The sequence below is a fragment of the Lepidochelys kempii genome, chromosome 6 (genome assembly GCF_965140285.1).
Source record: "Lepidochelys kempii isolate rLepKem1 chromosome 6, rLepKem1.hap1, whole genome shotgun sequence".
In the NCBI taxonomy this organism is placed as follows: domain Eukaryota; kingdom Metazoa; phylum Chordata; order Testudines; family Cheloniidae; genus Lepidochelys; species Lepidochelys kempii.
This window is the reverse complement of record NC_136385.1, coordinates 91,791,496-91,810,550: the sequence shown is the minus strand read 5'-3', so window position 1 is coordinate 91,810,550 and position 19,055 is coordinate 91,791,496. Positions and strand designations below refer to the sequence as shown.

Below are 19,055 nucleotides of genomic sequence, written 5' to 3'. Positions count from 1 at the left end.
TCAAAAGGTAGCTAGATAGATTCACAGAAGATAGGTCCATCAATGGCTATTAGCCAGGATGTACAGGAATGGTGTCCCTAGCCCCCATTTGCCATAAGCTGGGATTGGGTGACAGGGCATGAATCATTTGATGATAACCTGTCTGTTCATTCCCTTTGGGGCACCTGTCATGGGCCACTGTCAGAGGACAGGATACTGGGCTTGATGGACCTTTGGTCTGACCCAGTATGGCAGTTCTTATTATGAAAAACTTTCCAACTATAAGGATAGTTAAGCACTGGAATAGGCTTCCAAAGAAGGTTGTGAAAGCCCCATCAATGGAGGTTTTTAAGAACAGCTTAGACAGTACCTGTCTGGGTTTACTTGGTCCTGCCTCAGCATAGAAGGGGTGTGGACTTGATGACCTCTTGAGATCCCTTCCAGTCCTACATTTCTATGATTTCTGTGAAAAAGATTGTGCTTTGATTCTGAGAAGTCCTTCAAGACCTCTTCTTCAGAAAGAGTTCCAGTGACTCCAAGTCTTTCTTCAGAAAAGTGGATAACAGTACTCAGAACTCTGCACTCTGAATTGTCCAGCAGCTGTCAAAAATTCCCCTTTTGATTTGTAGACAGATCTAAAGGTTTTGGCTTCCATTATTCTGGCCCTTTGATGCAGGCAGCCATGCAGAGAAGACACCCCCTCCAAACAAAGAGTCTCTTGAGACATCTCTCCTTGCTTGCTTTGTGCTCTGGCGATAAAGGCACCACAGGTCAAACACTCTTTGGAGGAATGTACCACTCGCAGGCATTGTGAGCACTTACTGTGCTGGTCTGTGAAGGGAATTTTCTCAGTACCCAAACCCTAAGTGCCCCATCAAAGGCATCAAGACTAACACAGGCAAGACGCTATGTCAGGGGTGAGCAAACTTTTTGGCCCGAGGGCCACATCGGGGTTGTGCAACTGTATGGAGGACCGGGTAGGGAAGGCTGTGCACCCCCAAACAGCCTGGCCCCCGCCCCCTATCCATCCCCTTCCACTTCCCGCCCCCTGACTGCCCCCCTCAGAACCCTCAACCCATCCAACCCTCCCTGCTCCTTGTCCCTTGACTGCCACGACCCCTATGTACACTCCCACCCCTTGACAGGCCCCCTGGGATTCCCATGCCTATCCAGCCCCCCAATCCTGCTCCCCGTCCCCTGACCATCCCCCGTCCCCCATAGAACCTCCGTCCCATCCAACCGCCCCCTGCTCCCTGTCCCCTGACTGCCCCCTGGGACCCTCTGCTCCTTATCCAACCCCCTGCCCCAGCTCCCTGCCCCCTTACCATGCCGCTCAGAGCAGCAAGAGCTCGCAGCCCTGCTGGAGCCAGCCACACCGCTGTGCTGCAGGACAACGGGGCCAGAGCACTGGCGGCACAGCAAACTGAAGCTGTGGGGGAGGGGACTCAGCAGGGGCGGGGCCAAGGGCTAACCTACCTAACCCAGGAGCTCAAGGGCCAGGCAGGACGGTCCCATGAGCCACATAGTTCGCCCACCTCTGAGCTATGGTATGAATTATTTTGGGGGGTTTTATATATATAAAAAAGTATTTTATATATAAAATACTTACAGGCACTAAGCTACACAACTGAAGTCAGGCAATAGTTCTGGGGCTGCTTGTGCCAGCATAGAGTAGGGCATTATGGGGGTGGAGAAGATTTTATAACCATGGACTGTCAGATCTGCAGCTGATGCACGTGCAACCTCTAACAATGAAACTGATTTAGAGTGATACCATGATCATGAGGCCTACAGCAGAGATCTGCAGAGGAAGGAAGAGTCCTACTGAGTAGCCCTTTCCCCTGTTAAACCTGGGGCCCAATCCCATTGGTATGGGCAGTGTGGAGGAGGAGATGGAAGCAATACAGGGTTGCCTGCACTCTGCTGCTCTCACAGGCTACACAGGAGAGAAAGGAGGCTGTACACCTGTTGGATAGGTTCTTTATTTGGATTAGGTAATAACTCCCTTGGCTGGGTTCCAAGAACAGAATTGCTGCCTCTCTCAATAATCCTAAACCCCACAGGCAAACACTGTGCTAGGGCAGGCACAGGCAAAGAATTCATTTCTCACATTCCTCTTCTACAGGCAGGAGGAAAGGCACTGACTGGTGAAACAAGAGCCGCTTAAGCCTGAGCTTTCCAATACAGATTTCAATCCTCCTGTTGCAGGGTCCATTTGAGGGGGGGGGGGGGGGGACCACCCAGAGCACACTCCTTGCCCCGTGCCCCTCTAAAGTTTTATCAGCCACCACCCAGCAGCTTTCCTGCTTTTATTAACAGGCACTACTAATTATATTCACATAACATGGCACTTTCGATCCATAGAACTCAAGCACTTAAGAGGGTTAGGCTCATTATCCCTATTTTACAAGGCAAAAACTGAGGCAGAAAGGGAGGAAGAGAAGCAACCTTCCCACAGGTAGTTGGGACTGAATAAGGAATAGAACTCAGGAGTACCTAGATCCTAGTCTTGTACTCAGTCTTGTACAAAACGGCAGCCCCACTTAGCTCCTAGCCTCAATAACACCAGTCAAAGCCCCATTCAGAATCCTTCAGGCACATCCCCCCTCTCTCACCCTTGGGCAGTTATCCCCATTGAGAATCACACACAGTCCTCTGTTCAGAGTCCAAGGGGTATATTAACCACTAATGTAAATTCCTATGCTCTACTTTGATTAGAAAAAATGAGGAGAGAACAGAAGGAAACCACTCAAAGGGAGACTCCCAGGAAAGTAGTTTTCCGCTGATTGTTCCTTTGTCGTCAAACCCCCCAAGCTTTGCATCCAGGGAAAAGCCTAACCAAACTCAGGTCCTGATGGAGTTTTCTATGCCATCAGGTAGGGAATTGTGCCCTGGATAAGTGCTTGGAGGGAAACTGCTTAGAGAGATATCTCCTACCATCCAACCTGCCCAGCCCCTCCTCCTCCCTTCACCATGGCCCTGCCACCACCTGGGATCAAGGGCTATGTTTCTGATGGATCTGGGAGATGCTGGGAACTGTGTTTCTTTACTCCTGGAACAAGATCTCCTGAGCAAGAAGCTAATGAGGAAACTGAACAAGCTCCTGGCCCCTGTACACTGCATTCATCTCCCTCAAAAAGCCAGAGGCAGCCAGATTAACTTACCTGACTGCTGAGGAGGTAGGCTTGCTGTCAGTTGTGGAAGTATCTGCCTGAACAGCCCACGTTGACCCTCCTGTGTTAAGTGCTGACTGGTGGCTGAGAGGGGAGGCTGTACTCCTTTTACTTACAGCTCCGCTTGCCAGATTCAGGTTTGTTAACTAAAAAGGGAGACAAAAATACATCAGACATTACGAAGACCCAAGAAAGTAACAGCAGGTGGCTCGGAGAAAGATACAAACCATTGGCTAGACAGTCTGATAATGGAAGGAAGACTCCTGTAGAAACCTTCCCCTCCTCCCTGGAGAAAGGCTCTCTTGGACTGGAGCAAAGCTGTGCTGGCTGCATGAAGCAGTGGGGAGGGCCATTATCAAAGCCACCCCACTCTGAATGGCTTCCAGCATCAACACTTCATTGTAACACACCCACACAATGGAGCATAGGGGAGGAAAAGGGCAAGGGCAGGGGCAGAATTCCCAAAGGAAAGCAGCACTGGGCCCCTGCACCACTGATTATAATTCAGAACAATGAAACTCAAACCAACAGCAAGCATTTACAAAAGCCAGATGCTCCTCCTTGCCCCCTCACTTCCCCAGGTCACTGAGCCAGATCACTCTATATATTTATAATTGACCCATTACCATTTTACTTACATAAAATTCCCACCAAATTCTACCCCAAATGGGAGAAATTTTCCACCCCCCCTTGAAGCTGTTCAACCAATTAGGTAACCAGTCAATTAATGTCAGCTCTGAAGTGAGGCAGGGGTTGTTGCATTTCCTTTATCAATCTATAAGAAAATTGCATAATACTTAACAAATATTACTTGTTCGTCCGTATCCTTCTCCCATTACCCTTCTTGGGTCACTCATCTTCTTGAGAGTGCAAACTCTGAGCTAGCACCATCTTACTATATTTGAAGAGCACCCAGCAACAATGGGGCACTGATCCTAACTACTGCAATAAGTGTTAAATTGCAGACAAAAAATTATGTTAAAAGACTATTATTAAGGTTGCTAAGGCAAGCACTCATAAGTTAAGGAATGCTAGAATTTAGGCTGTCCAGGCAATCTTAATTCAGACCCCTTGTGTACATGAATTATGATACCGTCTTTAATTTCATGATCACATACTATTTTTTCCACAGGACCTCTGCCTCATTCAGTGCACAGAATGGACCTGCTCTGGGGATGAATCAGAGTTTATATTGAAAGAGACTGTTGTAGGTTAAAGCAGCTGAATGCTGACCTGGAGAATTGGAATCTACTGCTGCCTCTGCCACAGTGTTCTTGTGTGATGCTAGTCAAATCACTTAAACCAAACTTTTCATAGGTGGTCACTGATTGTGTGTTTCTCATTTTCTGGGTGCCTACTTGAGGACTTGGAGTCTGATTTGCAGAAGTCCTGAATGCTCCCAGCTGCAACTGAAGTCAATGGGATCTGTGCTCTGAACATATAAAGTGCTATACAATGCTAAGTATTCTGAAAAATGGGATCCTAGGTGTCTCAAATTGGATATTCAAAATTAGTGGATATTTTTGATCTTACTCTCTCTGTGCCGCAGTCTGCCATCTGTAAAATGCGGATAATACCACCATCACCTCACCTCACTTCATAGTGGTTATGAACATTAATTAATTTATGTTTGTCAAGAACTCATACTATGGTGAGAGCACTGACAAAAGCCCATTTTGAGGAAAGTAATAATTCTGTCTTCAGAGCAGGGTTTGAACAGTGTACAGTAAATAAGGCCTGGGGCCATACACTGAACAATGAGGAGAAGACAAAATATTGAATAGCAGCTCATTAAGTAAGCACCATCTGTTCTGTGCACTGAATGAGATGGTTCCTCTGGAAAAAACAGCATGTGATCGTGTAATTAAAGACCATCATAATGCACACACACAAGTGGGTCAAATTAAGGCTGCATAGGCAACCTTCCTTCTAGCATTTGCTAACTTTTGAGTGCTTGACATTGCAATTGTAACTGTTATTTTAATGCAGTTTTTGTGTGTGTAATTTTCTAGGTTTTTAAAAAACAAATTGACATCCTCTCTTCCCCCACAAATTCCATCATATGGCATCATATTAACATTCACATGAATCATCAGCAGAGAGTTGGAACCTTTACATTCACTGCCCAGATCTCTGTCACATGAGATAGCGGAGTAACTGAGAGCAGTAGTAGGATGTCATCCTCTATGTGGACCAGCACTAGAGGGGGATGGGACACTAGTGGGCAAAGACACTTCTGCCCATACCCCCTAGTTGACCCCTTCTGTCCCATTCCCTCCCAGTCCTGTCTCTTCCCTACCCCAGCTCCTTACTTTAGCCCAGGGGTCTCAAACTCAATTTACCTTAGGGCCAGTGCCAGTCCTCAAAGCCTCCCAGCGGGTCAATAATGTCACTGAAGATGGTGTTCAGAAAAGAAAACGTTTATATTGTATTTTTTATTTTGACTTTCTTAGAAATAATAAAAAACTGTCATACAACTTTATACAATTCTTCGCCTGCCAGAGAGTTTTTAGTATTTGCCAGGCACCTGGCAATGCTTCAGTTCTGTCAGTTTGTTGATGTTTGTTTGGCCCCAGTGACTGAGCAGTTGAAACCGTCAGGACTGCAACAAGGTGTGCATCAGATAGTTGTGTTTGGGATTTTGACTTGTTTATATTCATTGTGGAAGAAAGTGACGCTGCCTCCATGGTGGACTCCACTTGGCAACTAATGATCCTGCCTCCATGGCTGACTCTGTCTGGCGACTAGTGATGGTACCTCTGTCACTCTCCCTCAGCCAATGGGAGCTGTGAGGGGTGGAGCCTGCAGCAGACATTGCTGGCAGAGTGTCTGTGTGGGTCTCTCCTCCACGGGCCGCAGCGGGGAGGTTCTCGGACCGCAGGTGGCCTGCAGGCTGGGACTTTGAGACCCCTGCTTTAGCCAGTCCCAGTCTCCATTATTCAGGCTTGTCATTCCAGTCCCAGCCTCTTTACACAAGAATATCTAGTCTCATCCTTCCAGAGTCCCAGTCTCTGCTCCAGATTCTCAACCCCACCTCTCCTTGCTCAGCCAGTCCCAGCTCCCCTCACCCCCGGCTCCTCATTCGATTGGTCTCTTTTTCTCCACTTCTTGTCTCCAGTCGCTTGTCTCCTCCAGGACATCACCTCTCCAGGCTCCTTGTCCCACCCTTTTTTGCTCATTCAGTCCCAGTGCTCTCCCATCATCCTAGCTCCTCATCAAATCTGTTTCTCCTCCCTCCCACTGCCCCACTGGTTCCCAGATCCAGTCTCCTTGCCCAATCAATCCTACTCTCCTGATCATCCCATCTTCTGGTCCCACTTTGAGCATCCAGTCTCCTTGTATTTATTTACTCCCCACCCCCAACTTTCAGCTCTCATTTTTCTGCATTTGAGTCAAGCAGCTTTCTCCTCCATGATGCCTGGGCCTAGCAAGTGGTCATGGAACACAGGAGAGACAAGCTCCCCACTTTCCATTACAGTGCCCAGCCCAGGCCTGACCAACAGCAGCCCAGAGCTGCAGTTACAGAGAAAGTCCTGTTAAGCCCAAAGATGAAGCATTTTCAGTATGGATGGAATCTTCAGGGAATATAGCTGCTAGAATCTACAAAAATCTCTAATGAATATATTCAAACTGCAGTTTTTCAAAGGCTTATAATTTGGCCAAATTTGGACAGATTTTCATAGGGATGATGCAAAGGCCAGCCACCCACCTGCCAAATTTCAAGTCCCTGCTCCAAAGCATGGGGCAACTAGAGCATCTCAAAAAAAAAAAAAATTTTTTTTAAACATGCACAAACCAACATATTTCTCCTAGCCTCATTTCTCTGAAAACAAGCATTTTCGCTGAAAATTTCCTCCAAAAATTCAGTCTGAGGCAGATGCCTGCCATGGAAAATTTCAACCCAAATGGTTAAAGTTTGGCAAAGTTACAAGCAACTGAAAACATGGTCTTTCTATGGGAAGTCTTTTGCAACTTAGTTGGCGCTACCAGCCCTGCCTATACCAACAACAACAACGTGTTATTTTGAAACTTTCTTCTGAGAGAACAAACACTGAGCCCTTCTATAGCTCTGTATAAATATGAAGCATTTATATTATGGTAGCAGCTAAAGATCACACACCAGATTGGGCCTCATTTTACTAGGTGCTGTACGAACATCTAATAAATGACAGTAACTGCCCATAAACAGTTTACAGTCTATAAAAACAGGTAACAGGTGGATGAGGCAAACACTATAGGATGTGTACAATTCTTAGCCAGTCAGTAGTAGTGATGACAACTCTGTTAGAGAAGGCCTATGCAGAGGGGACTTGATCCAACCCATCCCTCAACACACCAATATCAAGGTCCATTTAGCGACATGTATCACCTCTCCACCCCGCATCTGATACCTTGGTGCATTTTTCTCTGATACCCCAATATTGTTTATTTTAAAGCTGTCTTTCCAGGCAAAACAGGTGAGCAAATAGCCGAGTGTGAAGGGTAAGGATATTTCACACATTCCAGCTAGACAGGTGTTTAAATTCCAGCAGGATTAAATACAGGCAACGGATTCAGATAGAACTAGAGAGACCATAAAGCTTACTTGCAGCCAGGCCACCCGCTTGGGTGCAACGGCTTGTTTTTACTGCTCCATGCCTCTGGTAAGTTTCAGTTGCTAAAATTAGCCTGCCAGAGTCTTGGCATGGCAGATTCCTGGGTACCCCCTCACCACAGTGTCTGTGCCATACAGCTTGACCTTGATTTTCCTAGTGGTGACTGTCATTACTGGTTACCTGATAAACTGCCTACTCTGTTTCATACACAGGGAAGCGTTTAGCAACAGATGAGTTTGTACAGTTTGTAGTACCCAGCCCAAAGGCTGCAGCAGAAACTACATATAGAAAAATCTGCTGCTTCAGGGACAGAAAATGGAGCAAATAGAACAGCAGGACTAGTGGAGCCCAAATAGGGAACTGGTGATTACTTTGGAACTAAAGCAAAACGTTTACCTGATTTCTATACTGAGCTGAATTCACACATGGACCTTATCAGGCTGGACACTTAAACCCAAGTGCTGCATTAGCCTGGTCCTACTGCTGGTTTCTACATCAGTGCAGGTCTCCATTGGTACTGTCTAGGGAGTCCCGAGGACCCCAGCAGACCATTCCACTTGCTCAAGGAACCACTTGTACTCACTATATCTCTCTTTGTGCACCTGCCCCAGCTTTCAGTGTGGATCATTTTAAATTAGGTCAGGAAAAAAAGGTGTTCTGAAGAGTACAGCCTCTCATCACTCCACAACATGGCCTGCTCTAGTGCCTCCTCCAAGGACCCTCCTCAACTCCAAGGAGGGAATGAAAAGTCCTGCTGCCTTGGAGCGTGGAGCCCCAATGCCACAGAATTCTTTGGCAGCAGTATGCATCCTACAACCCCATCCCCTTTAAGAGCACACTAGTGAGATAACTTTCCCCTTTCAGGCAGATTGCTGTAGGGCAGGCACAGCCCGAAGTTCCTCTCCCTCGTGTCCAGGATCAGTCCCTTTACTCTCTGGTGCCTCATAAGGAATAAGATTACAGCACCATATCTGGTCTCGGACAGAGGATCGTTCCACTAGCAAAATCAGAGGCTGTAAAATTTTACATCACCTCACCAAGGCTTCTTCTAGTCATACCAAGAAAGCTAAGACGTTACCATAGGGATGTGCTATTTGAAAGGCCACAGGACTTGCTAGTGGATAGTGAGTAAGGGCAAATAGGCAAGCCCCATTCAATTCCCTCTGGGGTTCTATAGGACAGAACATTGGGCAGCTGTTGTGCACCACTGGAATTGATGGAATGACTCAGACTTCTCTTTGTGGAGTGCACATTCCCACACATCTTCTCATGGACACCTCCTTCCCCAGCACAGATAGGCAGAGCTGGAATAGCTAGCAATTGTAATTTAAGATCAAGAGGCAGCAGCAGAGTTGTAGTGAGGGGAGGATGCCTCAGCATCTGCTAAGATAAGTTTTATGAACTAAGTTCCCAAGTTTTGCTTGGAACATATTTTTCCATAATTTTGCTGCTCTCTGCTTATCCATTCTTGTTGGTTATTGTCATCAACAATACATCATCCACACATTTGTCTGCTTCTCAAACAAATGGCTCTGCTTTCTTCCACGCTGCCCCTTACATATAGCATGCCCTCTGTGAAGCGACCTGTATGGCAACTAAACTGCCTCCTTCAAAACTCTCCCCAAGACCCTCCTCTGTAGTCTTGCCTACGAGATCAGTCAATTATATCTGAGGGAGGAGAGGAGGCACCTAATTTTACTCATTAAAAAAAAAAAAAAAAAAAAGGACTTTTTGATGGTGTCTCTCTTCCTCCACTCTTCATGAGTTACTTTTCATGAACTGTAAGCCATTTGGGGCAGTGACTGTTTCTGTATGTAAGCTAGCACAATGGAGCCCTGTTCTTGCTGGAGCCTCTGAGAACTACTGTAATGCAAATATTAATTATGATTAATAATTCATTCCACACTCCAGACCGGTGTTTTGCATTTTACAGAGATGGCACATGCATCTCTGGTCTAGGCCAAACCTGGCTGAGTGGGTCCAACAATAGTGCTGGAGGAACTGGGAGCACTGGAGCCGGCCCGTCTGCTTTGCTTTCCTCCGTGTTTTGAGCTGCCAGAATGTAACAGGCCATCCCAATGTGGGAAACATTGCTGGATCTTAACTTGTCTCTTTTCTGGACAGCAAAAGGAAACCCCAAACCACCAACCTCTTACTAAACCCACAATTCACTGTTTGAATAGTGGGACAAAATACACCCATTAAAGACCCTTCGGAGAAACCACACATTACACACTCACTACTCCAGGATCTCATGACCCAGGTCAGCTTTCTGGCCACACCCAATCAGTACAAATCCTCTCCAAGACAGTTTCATTTCATGCACAGATTTGCATTTGCTGAGAAGACCAGCCAGAAGAAATGAGAACTGGGGCTAACAGGATGGGAGGTGTGAAATCTGTGTGCGCACCAAGGCTGATCTGGCCAAAGGCCTGTGACATTCCTTCCTGCTTGCCGAGTTTACCAGCTTACAGGATATACATATGCATACAGAGCACAAGTGTTTCAGTCTCCAGAAAACGTTCCAGACAAAGACCTGCCAGAGACATTCCTGGGAAACCTGACAAACTCAGAGATTTCTTTGTAGTGTCTCCAGCGTATGCATCCATTTAACAATAAAAAAAAAGAAAAAAAGAAGTTAGTGCTGCTGCCACGGATGGCTAAATTCGCCTCTTGCTTCTTCTCAAAGCGTTAGGCTCTCATTTAAGCACTCTACCGCAAAACTTCCCACTGGGAGTGATTTCGATGGGGCATGGATGTGTCAAATGATTGATGATCAGGGCACAATCTTTCTCAGACATGAGTTCCTAGCTACACAGCCTGCCCCATTTGGCAGCTTGGCAACTCTGCAGATTACAAGGGCCACTTCACTGTAACAAAAGCCTCTGCTTCCATTCCCTCTGGAGCCTCAGAGCAGCAGGAGGGGCACAATTCCTGGGCTGCAGAAACCACACTGACATTTTCTGCTCCGACAACCTCTGCTGAGACCCTTCATGTTATTACTGATCTGCACAAGTCAGCACTGTCAGAAGTAATACCCACCCCTGAGAACAAGTAGTGTGTGAAGAATAGCTAAGGGGTGAGGAATAGTGGGCCCGACAATGATACAGAGGGAGAAAGCCACATACAGCAAACCAAAGAGTTACAGAAGGGAAACAAAGCAGCTTGAGATGTCCAAGAGATAGGCTGATCCACAGCAAGGGACTAAACACTGATAACCCTGCGGTACATGGATTTTTATTCATGTCCTGAGTTTTGTGGTCTTAGTCTAATCTCTACTTAGCTGCCCGAATGTACAGTTTTCAGGTCCAGGATAGGATCTGAGCTGTGTATTCACACATGCGCTATGCTGTGTGTCATGTTTAGGACTTGTCTACATTAGTGCTCTTACAACAGCACAGCCGTACTGATGCAGCTGTACTGCTGTACGACCTCCCATGTAGCTGCTCTTTGCCTACGGGAGAGAGCTCTCCCATCGACATAATTAAACCACCCCCAAAGAGTGGTGGTAGCTATGTCAGCGGGAGAGCATCTCCTGCCAACATAGCAGTATCCACATGTGCGCTTCTGTCGCTGTAACTTACGTCATTCAGAGGGGCGTTTTTTCACAACCCTGAGCAACATAAGTTACAGCGACAAAAGTGCTAGTATAGACATAGCCTTAGTTTGCTAAAGACAAGGGGTCTCCAAGCTGCACAGTAAGAGACAGGCAGCGTGGAAAGAAACTGCATAGGATTGGGTTTGATCACTGATACCTAGTGGAAGGTTCTTATTCTGGGGTTCCTGTGGCAGACTATTCCAACAAGGTCACCCTGAGGCACTGCATGCTAGCCACCCCAAAGCCCTTCCCCCCACACCAGCAAAGGCTTAGCAAAGGTGCGTGATTTCTGCTAAAATCCACTTTTTGTCCAAATGAAAAATGTAGAGCAAGAAAAATGCCATTCTCCTGGGGATCTGTCAACACGTTCGCAGGAGGCCTGGCTGCTGGACCTTGGGCACTGGCTGGCTGTATAGTGGAGAAGGAGACAGCTCATTCTAGCTCTTGCCTGGGTGGTCTGATGTTATCCCTTTAATTAAACTCCCTGGCTGGAAGAGCTGGAGCAGTTCCTAACAATAGCTGGGTCCTGAAACCTCACACTCTCCTTCATGGAGAGGTGCAGTGCTCCCTTCAGGTTTCCCCTCCTACTCCTCCCTGCAAAGTTGGGCCAATTCAACACATTCTTCTGTTCACTAACATTAATAACCACAAAGTGCTACAGCATGGTTGATAGCAGCAGCAGACCCCCCACCCCTGTGATATGAGACCTCACACAGATCCAGTGCTTCAGGAGAGACCCACTTTTTACCTTACAGCATATTTCAGAGAAAAAGCTGTACAGTATCCACAGAAAGAGGCATATACACATCTATGTGCCACCTGTCCCTGTGCACACCAGCAAAACACAATTATAACATGCTCCCCGCAGAAAGCTCTGCCAAGCATGAAAACAAGCAGCCACCTTGTCTGCTAGATACATTTTATGAGTGGACTTCAGAAGTAACAGACTGTAAAGAACACTGTTGTAACTAAGTCAGTAGGTAAAAAGGCCTGAATTACTGTTGCAAGGTCCTTTCCAACAGGGAAGGCCATAGCCATGGATGGAAAAAAAGCTGTTTTGACTACTGCTTCTTGGCTTGGCTCTCCAGAAGCAGTAGAGGATCCAGTGAGATCCCTAGTTTATTAACCAAGTTACCAAAAACTAGGAAAAACCCCTCATGGTGAAGGGGTGTGTATTGATTCAGCCATTTCTTCAGGCTGCATCCCCCAACACTGCTTCTATTTCATGTGTCATGAGCCTCAAACAGCTTTTTCATTCATACCCCAAACTCAGCCACACAAACTGAGCAACTGAAGTGTCAGGACCCAGAGAAACAAAGATCTAGAGCTGTGTCTCAGCCTACTGACAGCACTGCAGCCCAAACCACTGCACATATTCATCAAAATATGAACACAATCTTGTCCATCACCAGCAGCTCAACCAAAAAAACAAGTATAGACTCAATGCCATGACTAGGCCTAACACTGAAAAGAGTCAGGGAAACGCAAGATGTTGCTCCAGATATTGCTAGTACTACTTCACCAGAATCATCTCAATAACCTTATACATAAAATGAAGATTACCTTGTCTAGAATGCAAAAAATGTGGGAAAGGAGAAAGGGTCACAAAGGTGGGAGAAGCAGCAGAGCATGCAGATTCCTCAGAGTTAAGGACTCACATTAGCATAGGAACATAAAAATTGCCAGATCACTTCAGAGAAGCAGTTCAGCAAATACAGTATTCTTTCTGATCAATGATTCAGAGGAAGGTGCAAGAAATCACATAGTGGACAACTGTGAAATAACCTGCTTAAAGGGGAAGTTTCTTTCTAATCTCTGTCTATCAGTGGTTGGCTTATACTCCAAAGTCTGAGGGTCTATTCCTTATATAATTTTTGTTATCCTGTCTAATGTAACTGTGCCTGTTCTTATTGTGTATAAGTACGTCTGATACGATTTTGAATTCTGTTAAGCTCTTGGCCTTAATACGTTGTGGCAGTGCATTCCACAGGTTAAGTGTGTTCTGTGTAAATAAGTATTTTCTTTTATCAGTTTTAAATTGGTTGCCTTCCAATGCATTTGAACGATCCCTTGTTCTATCATGAGAAAGTGTAAATAAAGTCTACATGATTTATGTTTTCTATGTCATTCATTGTTCTGCATATCTCCATCATGTCCCCTCTAACACATCTCCTCCCTAAACTAAAAGTCTTAATCTTTTCAATCTCTCTTTATACAGAAATCTTTCCCTGCCTTTAATCATTTCAATCACCCATCTCTGAATCCCTTCTATTTTTGCTGTATCCTGTTTCAGACAGGGTGACCAGAACTGAACACAGTATTCCAGGTGAAGGCATAGCACTGTTTTTTGTTTAATAGCGTATTATTTTCTATTCCATTCTTTATATATCCTCTTCTTTTGTTTTCTCTCGACTTCTTGCACAGCAGATGTTTCCACTGAGCAGTCCAGAATGAAACTCGTCTTCTTCCTTAGTGATTACAGTTAATTTAGATTCCCTCTAACATATATGAGTAGTTAAATTTATTACTTACAATATGCATTACTTATTTGCTTGTCTGTTGTGCTACCCACTCACCCAGCATCAAGTCTCTCAGTTTTTTCTAGTCTTCACTAATGTAAGCACCATCTATAAATTTTGCCATTTCACGCCCCCTTTTCCCAAATCATTAACACTTTTAAACACCACTTCCAATATTTTACTCCCATTAGTCTTTTGCCATGTTAAAAATTGGTCAGCTATTCCTACCCCTTTTTTTCTGTCTCAGCCAGTTTCAAATCCATGATAGAACATTACCTCTCAGTCCATGACTAGTTACCTCTTTTAAGGGACTTTGTCAAAGGCTTTTTTGAAAGTCCAAATAATATTAACCAGCTCTCTTTTATTTACTATTTTGCTAATGAGCTCAAAGAATTCTAATAGGTCAGACACAGAGTTTTTTGTCCCTGTCTTATGTTTCTCTTGGTGGATTACAGTTCACATATTTCAACCAATATATCTGGTACTAAAGCAAGGCTCACCAGGAATACCCTTTTGCCTTTTTAAAAAAATAATCACATATGTTATCCTCTGGTAGAGTAACTAACTTTAATAAGAGAGAGTGACGGTTTTTGTTAGCAGCTCTTCATTTTTACATTCTTTCAGAATTCTTCGAGGAAGGCCATCCAGTCCAGGGGACTACCTGCTCTTTATCAGGTTATTTCATTCCTTCCTATTTTGACACCTCAGTCTGACAGTACCTCAACTTCATTATCTGAAATGAATAATTCTGAGGTTGGTGTCTTCCCAACTTCCTTTTTGGTGAAGTCTGATGCAAAGAAATGCACTTCTCTGCAATGCCCTTATTCTCCTTAAATTATTTTTCTCTCTGGTAGTCCAGAACTGGGGCCCACCGATTCTCAGGTTTCCTGCTTCTGCTATACTCAGAAATGTCTTGCTTATGTATTTGCACCTCTTTAGCAATCAGCTCTTAAAATTTCCTGTTGAACCTTGCCATTTCAGCAGCCAGTTGGTTTAATAGTTACAAGAAATTTAAGCATCTTGGTACAGAGGGTGCAACACAAGAGTAGGAAAATAAATGTTAATTGGATGCTTTGGGGCAAGGGAAAAGTGCAGATAGGAACAGCAGGGATTAGAGACAGTAAAAGAGCTTTCAAAGACAATGTTGCAAGCTAGAAGCTGAGCATATGTAGTTCACTAATCTCATCACAATATCCATTTTTTCTCCAGACAACTTACTGCACAGGACAGTCTTAGTGAATGATGCAGTGAAGTGTATTTAATGAAGGGTGTATCGCTGCCAAACATGGAGCAAAGCCCTTTTCTTTCCCTGACTTGGAGGGACTTCAGTCTGTAACAAGCACGTTTACTTTCTGCAGATCTAAACCTTTTCTCCCTCCTCCCCCCCAAAAAAGCCTTACCTTTTCAAAAATGATCTCTCCTGTGGCATAGGTTTCTAATGGTATTAAGCACAACAATTCTTCCTTGAAAGTTTCACCATCATAAAATCTAACAATAGCTGGCTAGCGTCAATTAAATCGCTTGATTCATCCACTGCAAGAGACATATTTGATGTTTTTAAAATCAGAAAGCAGTGCTGAGAAACAATTTTTGTAAATTACCTCCAATCTTCACACTGCCGTGGAATCAGACAGGAGAACTTGCTTCACATGGTTCACATCATCTTTGCTTTCATCTCTAGCAAAAAGCTCCTCCAGCATTTCCAACATGCACTTCTTCACAAGCTCAGCATCAAGGAAAGGCTTTTTCTTTTTAGCTAGGACCAACATTATCCGAAGAGAAGCAGTTGTTGCTTTTTCCTGTACAGTCAATCAAGTAGTGAGAACATTTGAAGTGTGGTACGAAGACTTCAGATTTGAAATTCTGTCATGTCTTGCAACACGGCCAGGAGAATAGGCCGCATTGAAGTTACTGTGCTTTGATTCAAAGTTGTGCCTCACGTTGATGACTTTATAGATGTACACAGTGGTTTGGAATATTAAATGCAAAGCTTTGAGTTTAAATGAGGTGGCATAATAAAAAGAAAATCTGCTGCCAGTTTGGGTTAAGAGCTCGGTTTTTGCTGTTGACTTTGTGACATTTACTCCCACACATTCATTTTTTGTTCCATTTTCATCACTAATGAAAAAATGGGTGGCATCCTAGCTCAATCAGAGCCGATGCTATCGTGAGAACTTAAGATCCAGTAAGCAGAGCATAATTTGTGCCGGGACTTGCCAGGGCTGAACCCTGGCACCTCTAGGCTTGGCAGTTCATAGCGCTGGCACCTTTGGGCTCCTGGCCAGCAGCCACTGGTCTCCGGCTGTCCAGCTCTGAAGCCAATGCCACAGTCAGCAGCAGCGTAGAAGTAAGGATGGCCATGCCATATCATGCCACCCTTACTTCTGTGCTGCTGCTGGCAGTGGTGCTGCCTTCATAGCTGGGCACCTGGCCAGCAGCCGCCGCTCTCCAACCTGCCAGCCAATGCTTAATTTGTGCTGAGCCCCAGCACCTCTTTCATTACAAATTAAGCACTGTCAGTAAGTTACTTACTAAGGAAGTCATAGGCAAATGATAGGGAGCACATCACTGTTCATTAATTTAATTATAAACTTTTTTTAAGGTGAGCTGATGGGCTGCACAGGAAGCCTTGGCAGGTCACATTTGGCTCGTGGGCCACCTATTGAGAATTACTAGCCTAAAGCAACAAATAATGAATTACCGATGATGAAATCCAAATAGCAAATCCCTGTCCTACAGGCCAGCCTCCTCACAACTAAGCTGCATGGGCTCCACGCCTGTGGAACTGACTTCCAAACAATTTTATTAATAAGTTAATAATATTCTTATCCAGGTGCCTTTTATTTAAGAAGCCCTTTTAGAATGTCCCTACTTCAGCCACGTCCCATTGGGCTTTACAGTTAAGTTCTGATTCCTCCAAACTGTCACCTTTCAAGGTATTTCTTATACATTTCTAGGCTGAGAAGATTGTGTAGGTCTTAAGTGCAGCATTCAGCTACCCAGGCACTCAAGAGGTAGGACGTCTCTAGATGGGGACAGACACAGAACTGAGAAGTTGCTCCTTGCAGCAGCTGGAGAGTAAGAGTTGAGTTCATCTGCGGGCTCCCTGCTTGGGCTTTTCTGCCTTGGCATTCTGTAACTCAAGGTCCTGCGGGCTGGGCAATACCAGATCTCTGAAGCCTCACCTGAGAGGATGCCTAGCAATACATGTCACCAGGCTGCACTCCAGTCATTAACCCTTGTACCACCAAAGACAAGTACCCAAGTGTTTATACTCTGGTCACCCTTCCCCTCTCCCTAGAGTGATAGAGCCCAGGCTCTGGGCTGAATTTCCTTTCTTATCCCAAGTTGTGAACATCTATTTCAGCTTTATCTTTGGCATTACCTCACACCTCTACACCTGGATCGGTGTTGGGGTTGTCAAAGTTCAGCCACAGAGTTCTAAAACAAACCATGGCCATATTCATCTTCAATACAGAAGCAAAGCTTTTAGAAACTGTACATCCCAAAATACATTGTGTCCCAGTTGTTCAGGTCAAAATGGAGCATTGCATGCTGGAACCTGTGGTCTCTGAAGACAGTATTTACATATAAAAAATGAGGCACTGCAATCGGCAGAAAAGTGAGGGAAGGTCTGGGATCCTAACTAATTGCAGTGTGGCCTTCAAATGAGGTCCCTCCACCCACTTTGAGTTTCCTTCCATAGAGGACTCTGGACCCATCCTAAACCTAACCACTCTGAGTGCATAGCTTGGGAGACCCTGGAAGTATGAAAGCAACACTAGCCACTCTCCTTATACAAGCAACATATTTCCAGATTTACAACTACCTTTTACAAAATACTGGAATGCCCTCAGGTTCAATCATTCATGTCTGCTGCCTGGATCTTCCTTGCCATCTCTATTGATTATGGAGATGGAAGCATTTCCTTCAAACCAGTTCTCCCATCTTCCTCCCCATTCTCAATTCAGTCAGTCAGTCATAACATAAAACTGTGTGTGTACTCTGCATCACAATTAGTTACCAGAGAAGCATTTAGGCCTTAGTAATAGCTTTCGCCATCTTACAATCTCCATGTGAATTTGTCGTCTCACCAGCAGTGATGGAAAAGGGAAGCCAGACAAAGCCATGAGAATCCCATCAGCCATTTGTAAATAGTGGCCAAAGGGCAGCTGGAGCTCTCTATGCAAAAAGACTAGGAGACACTAACAAGCAGACCTGTGTGGGAGTCAGATTTTTCACTTCAGGGAAAGCTTCATGATTTTGAAATTTCTTCCATTCCAAACAGTGGGGGTGTGGGAGGAATGGTTTCAGGTTAATCAAAACACTGTTTCAAAATTAGACTAAAATATTTTGATTTTGTTGACTTTTTCATTATATATTTTATAATATAAAACTGAAACCAAGTAATTTCAAAATGGAAAATCAAAATAATCTGCTCCAAAAATGCTGAAATGAAACATTTCAATCTTATCAAAATCTTTTTTCAATTTTCATTTAGAAACAATTTTTGTCAAAGGCAATGTATTTCCATGACACGTACTTTTGATGAATCAGCACTATCTGACAGAAAAAATGTTCCACCAGAAAATTTCTGAACTCTACTGACAAGCTTTTGAAATAAAAGAAAAGTCTATATTCTATTCCAAGTATATTTAGAGTTGCTGCAAAGTGCCAGATTGATAGCTTTGGGGATTGAACGCTATTGGCAGCAGTAATTCAAGCTTCCCTCATCGTTCCCACCAATGGCAATCCAGACCTAGAGGGACTATCCTCTCTAGGGGCAAAACATTAGTTCAGGTTCCATGACTGACTCAGTCCTTGTCTTCTCTATTGGGTCTGCAAACAAGAGGGCCAAATTCTAAAGGGGTTTTGGTACCATGGCTATCATCAATGAACTTCACGCAAGGATCACTGAACAGCTGTCAGTTTTAGTCAGAGCTACTAGGACTGAACTGGGACCACTAGCCTAGAAGCAGAAGAGTCTATAATCTATTCAACCCCTCCGAGTCAGCCAGGTGCCCAAAAGTTTTTTTTAAATGCTAAAACAAAATAAGTCACACCTATCCCAGTGCTAGGCTCCATAACAGACATTTGAAAACACCCAATAAAACAATAAAATAAAAACCAGGAACAGAACAGTATATACAACTCACTACAAACAGCTATTCATCAGAAAACATAGCAAAAT

At 44.6% G+C, this 19,055-nt stretch overlaps 1 protein-coding gene across 12 annotated transcripts in view; it reads right to left on the bottom strand.

Annotated features, from left to right (window-relative positions):
• Nucleotides 1-19,055, bottom strand: part of TTLL5 (tubulin tyrosine ligase like 5) — a 210,238-nt gene that overhangs the window by 96,556 nt on the left and 94,627 nt on the right. For all 12 annotated transcript variants that reach the window (XR_012159502.2, XR_012159503.2, XM_073349243.1 and 9 more), the window contains one exon: nt 3,144-3,298. Coding sequence is in view for 10 of the 12 variants with exons in the window: in XM_073349243.1 (XP_073205344.1) it covers nt 3,144-3,298 (155 nt within the window). In the remaining 2 variants the exon portion in view is untranslated. The remainder of the gene's footprint in view (nt 1-3,143; nt 3,299-19,055) is intronic.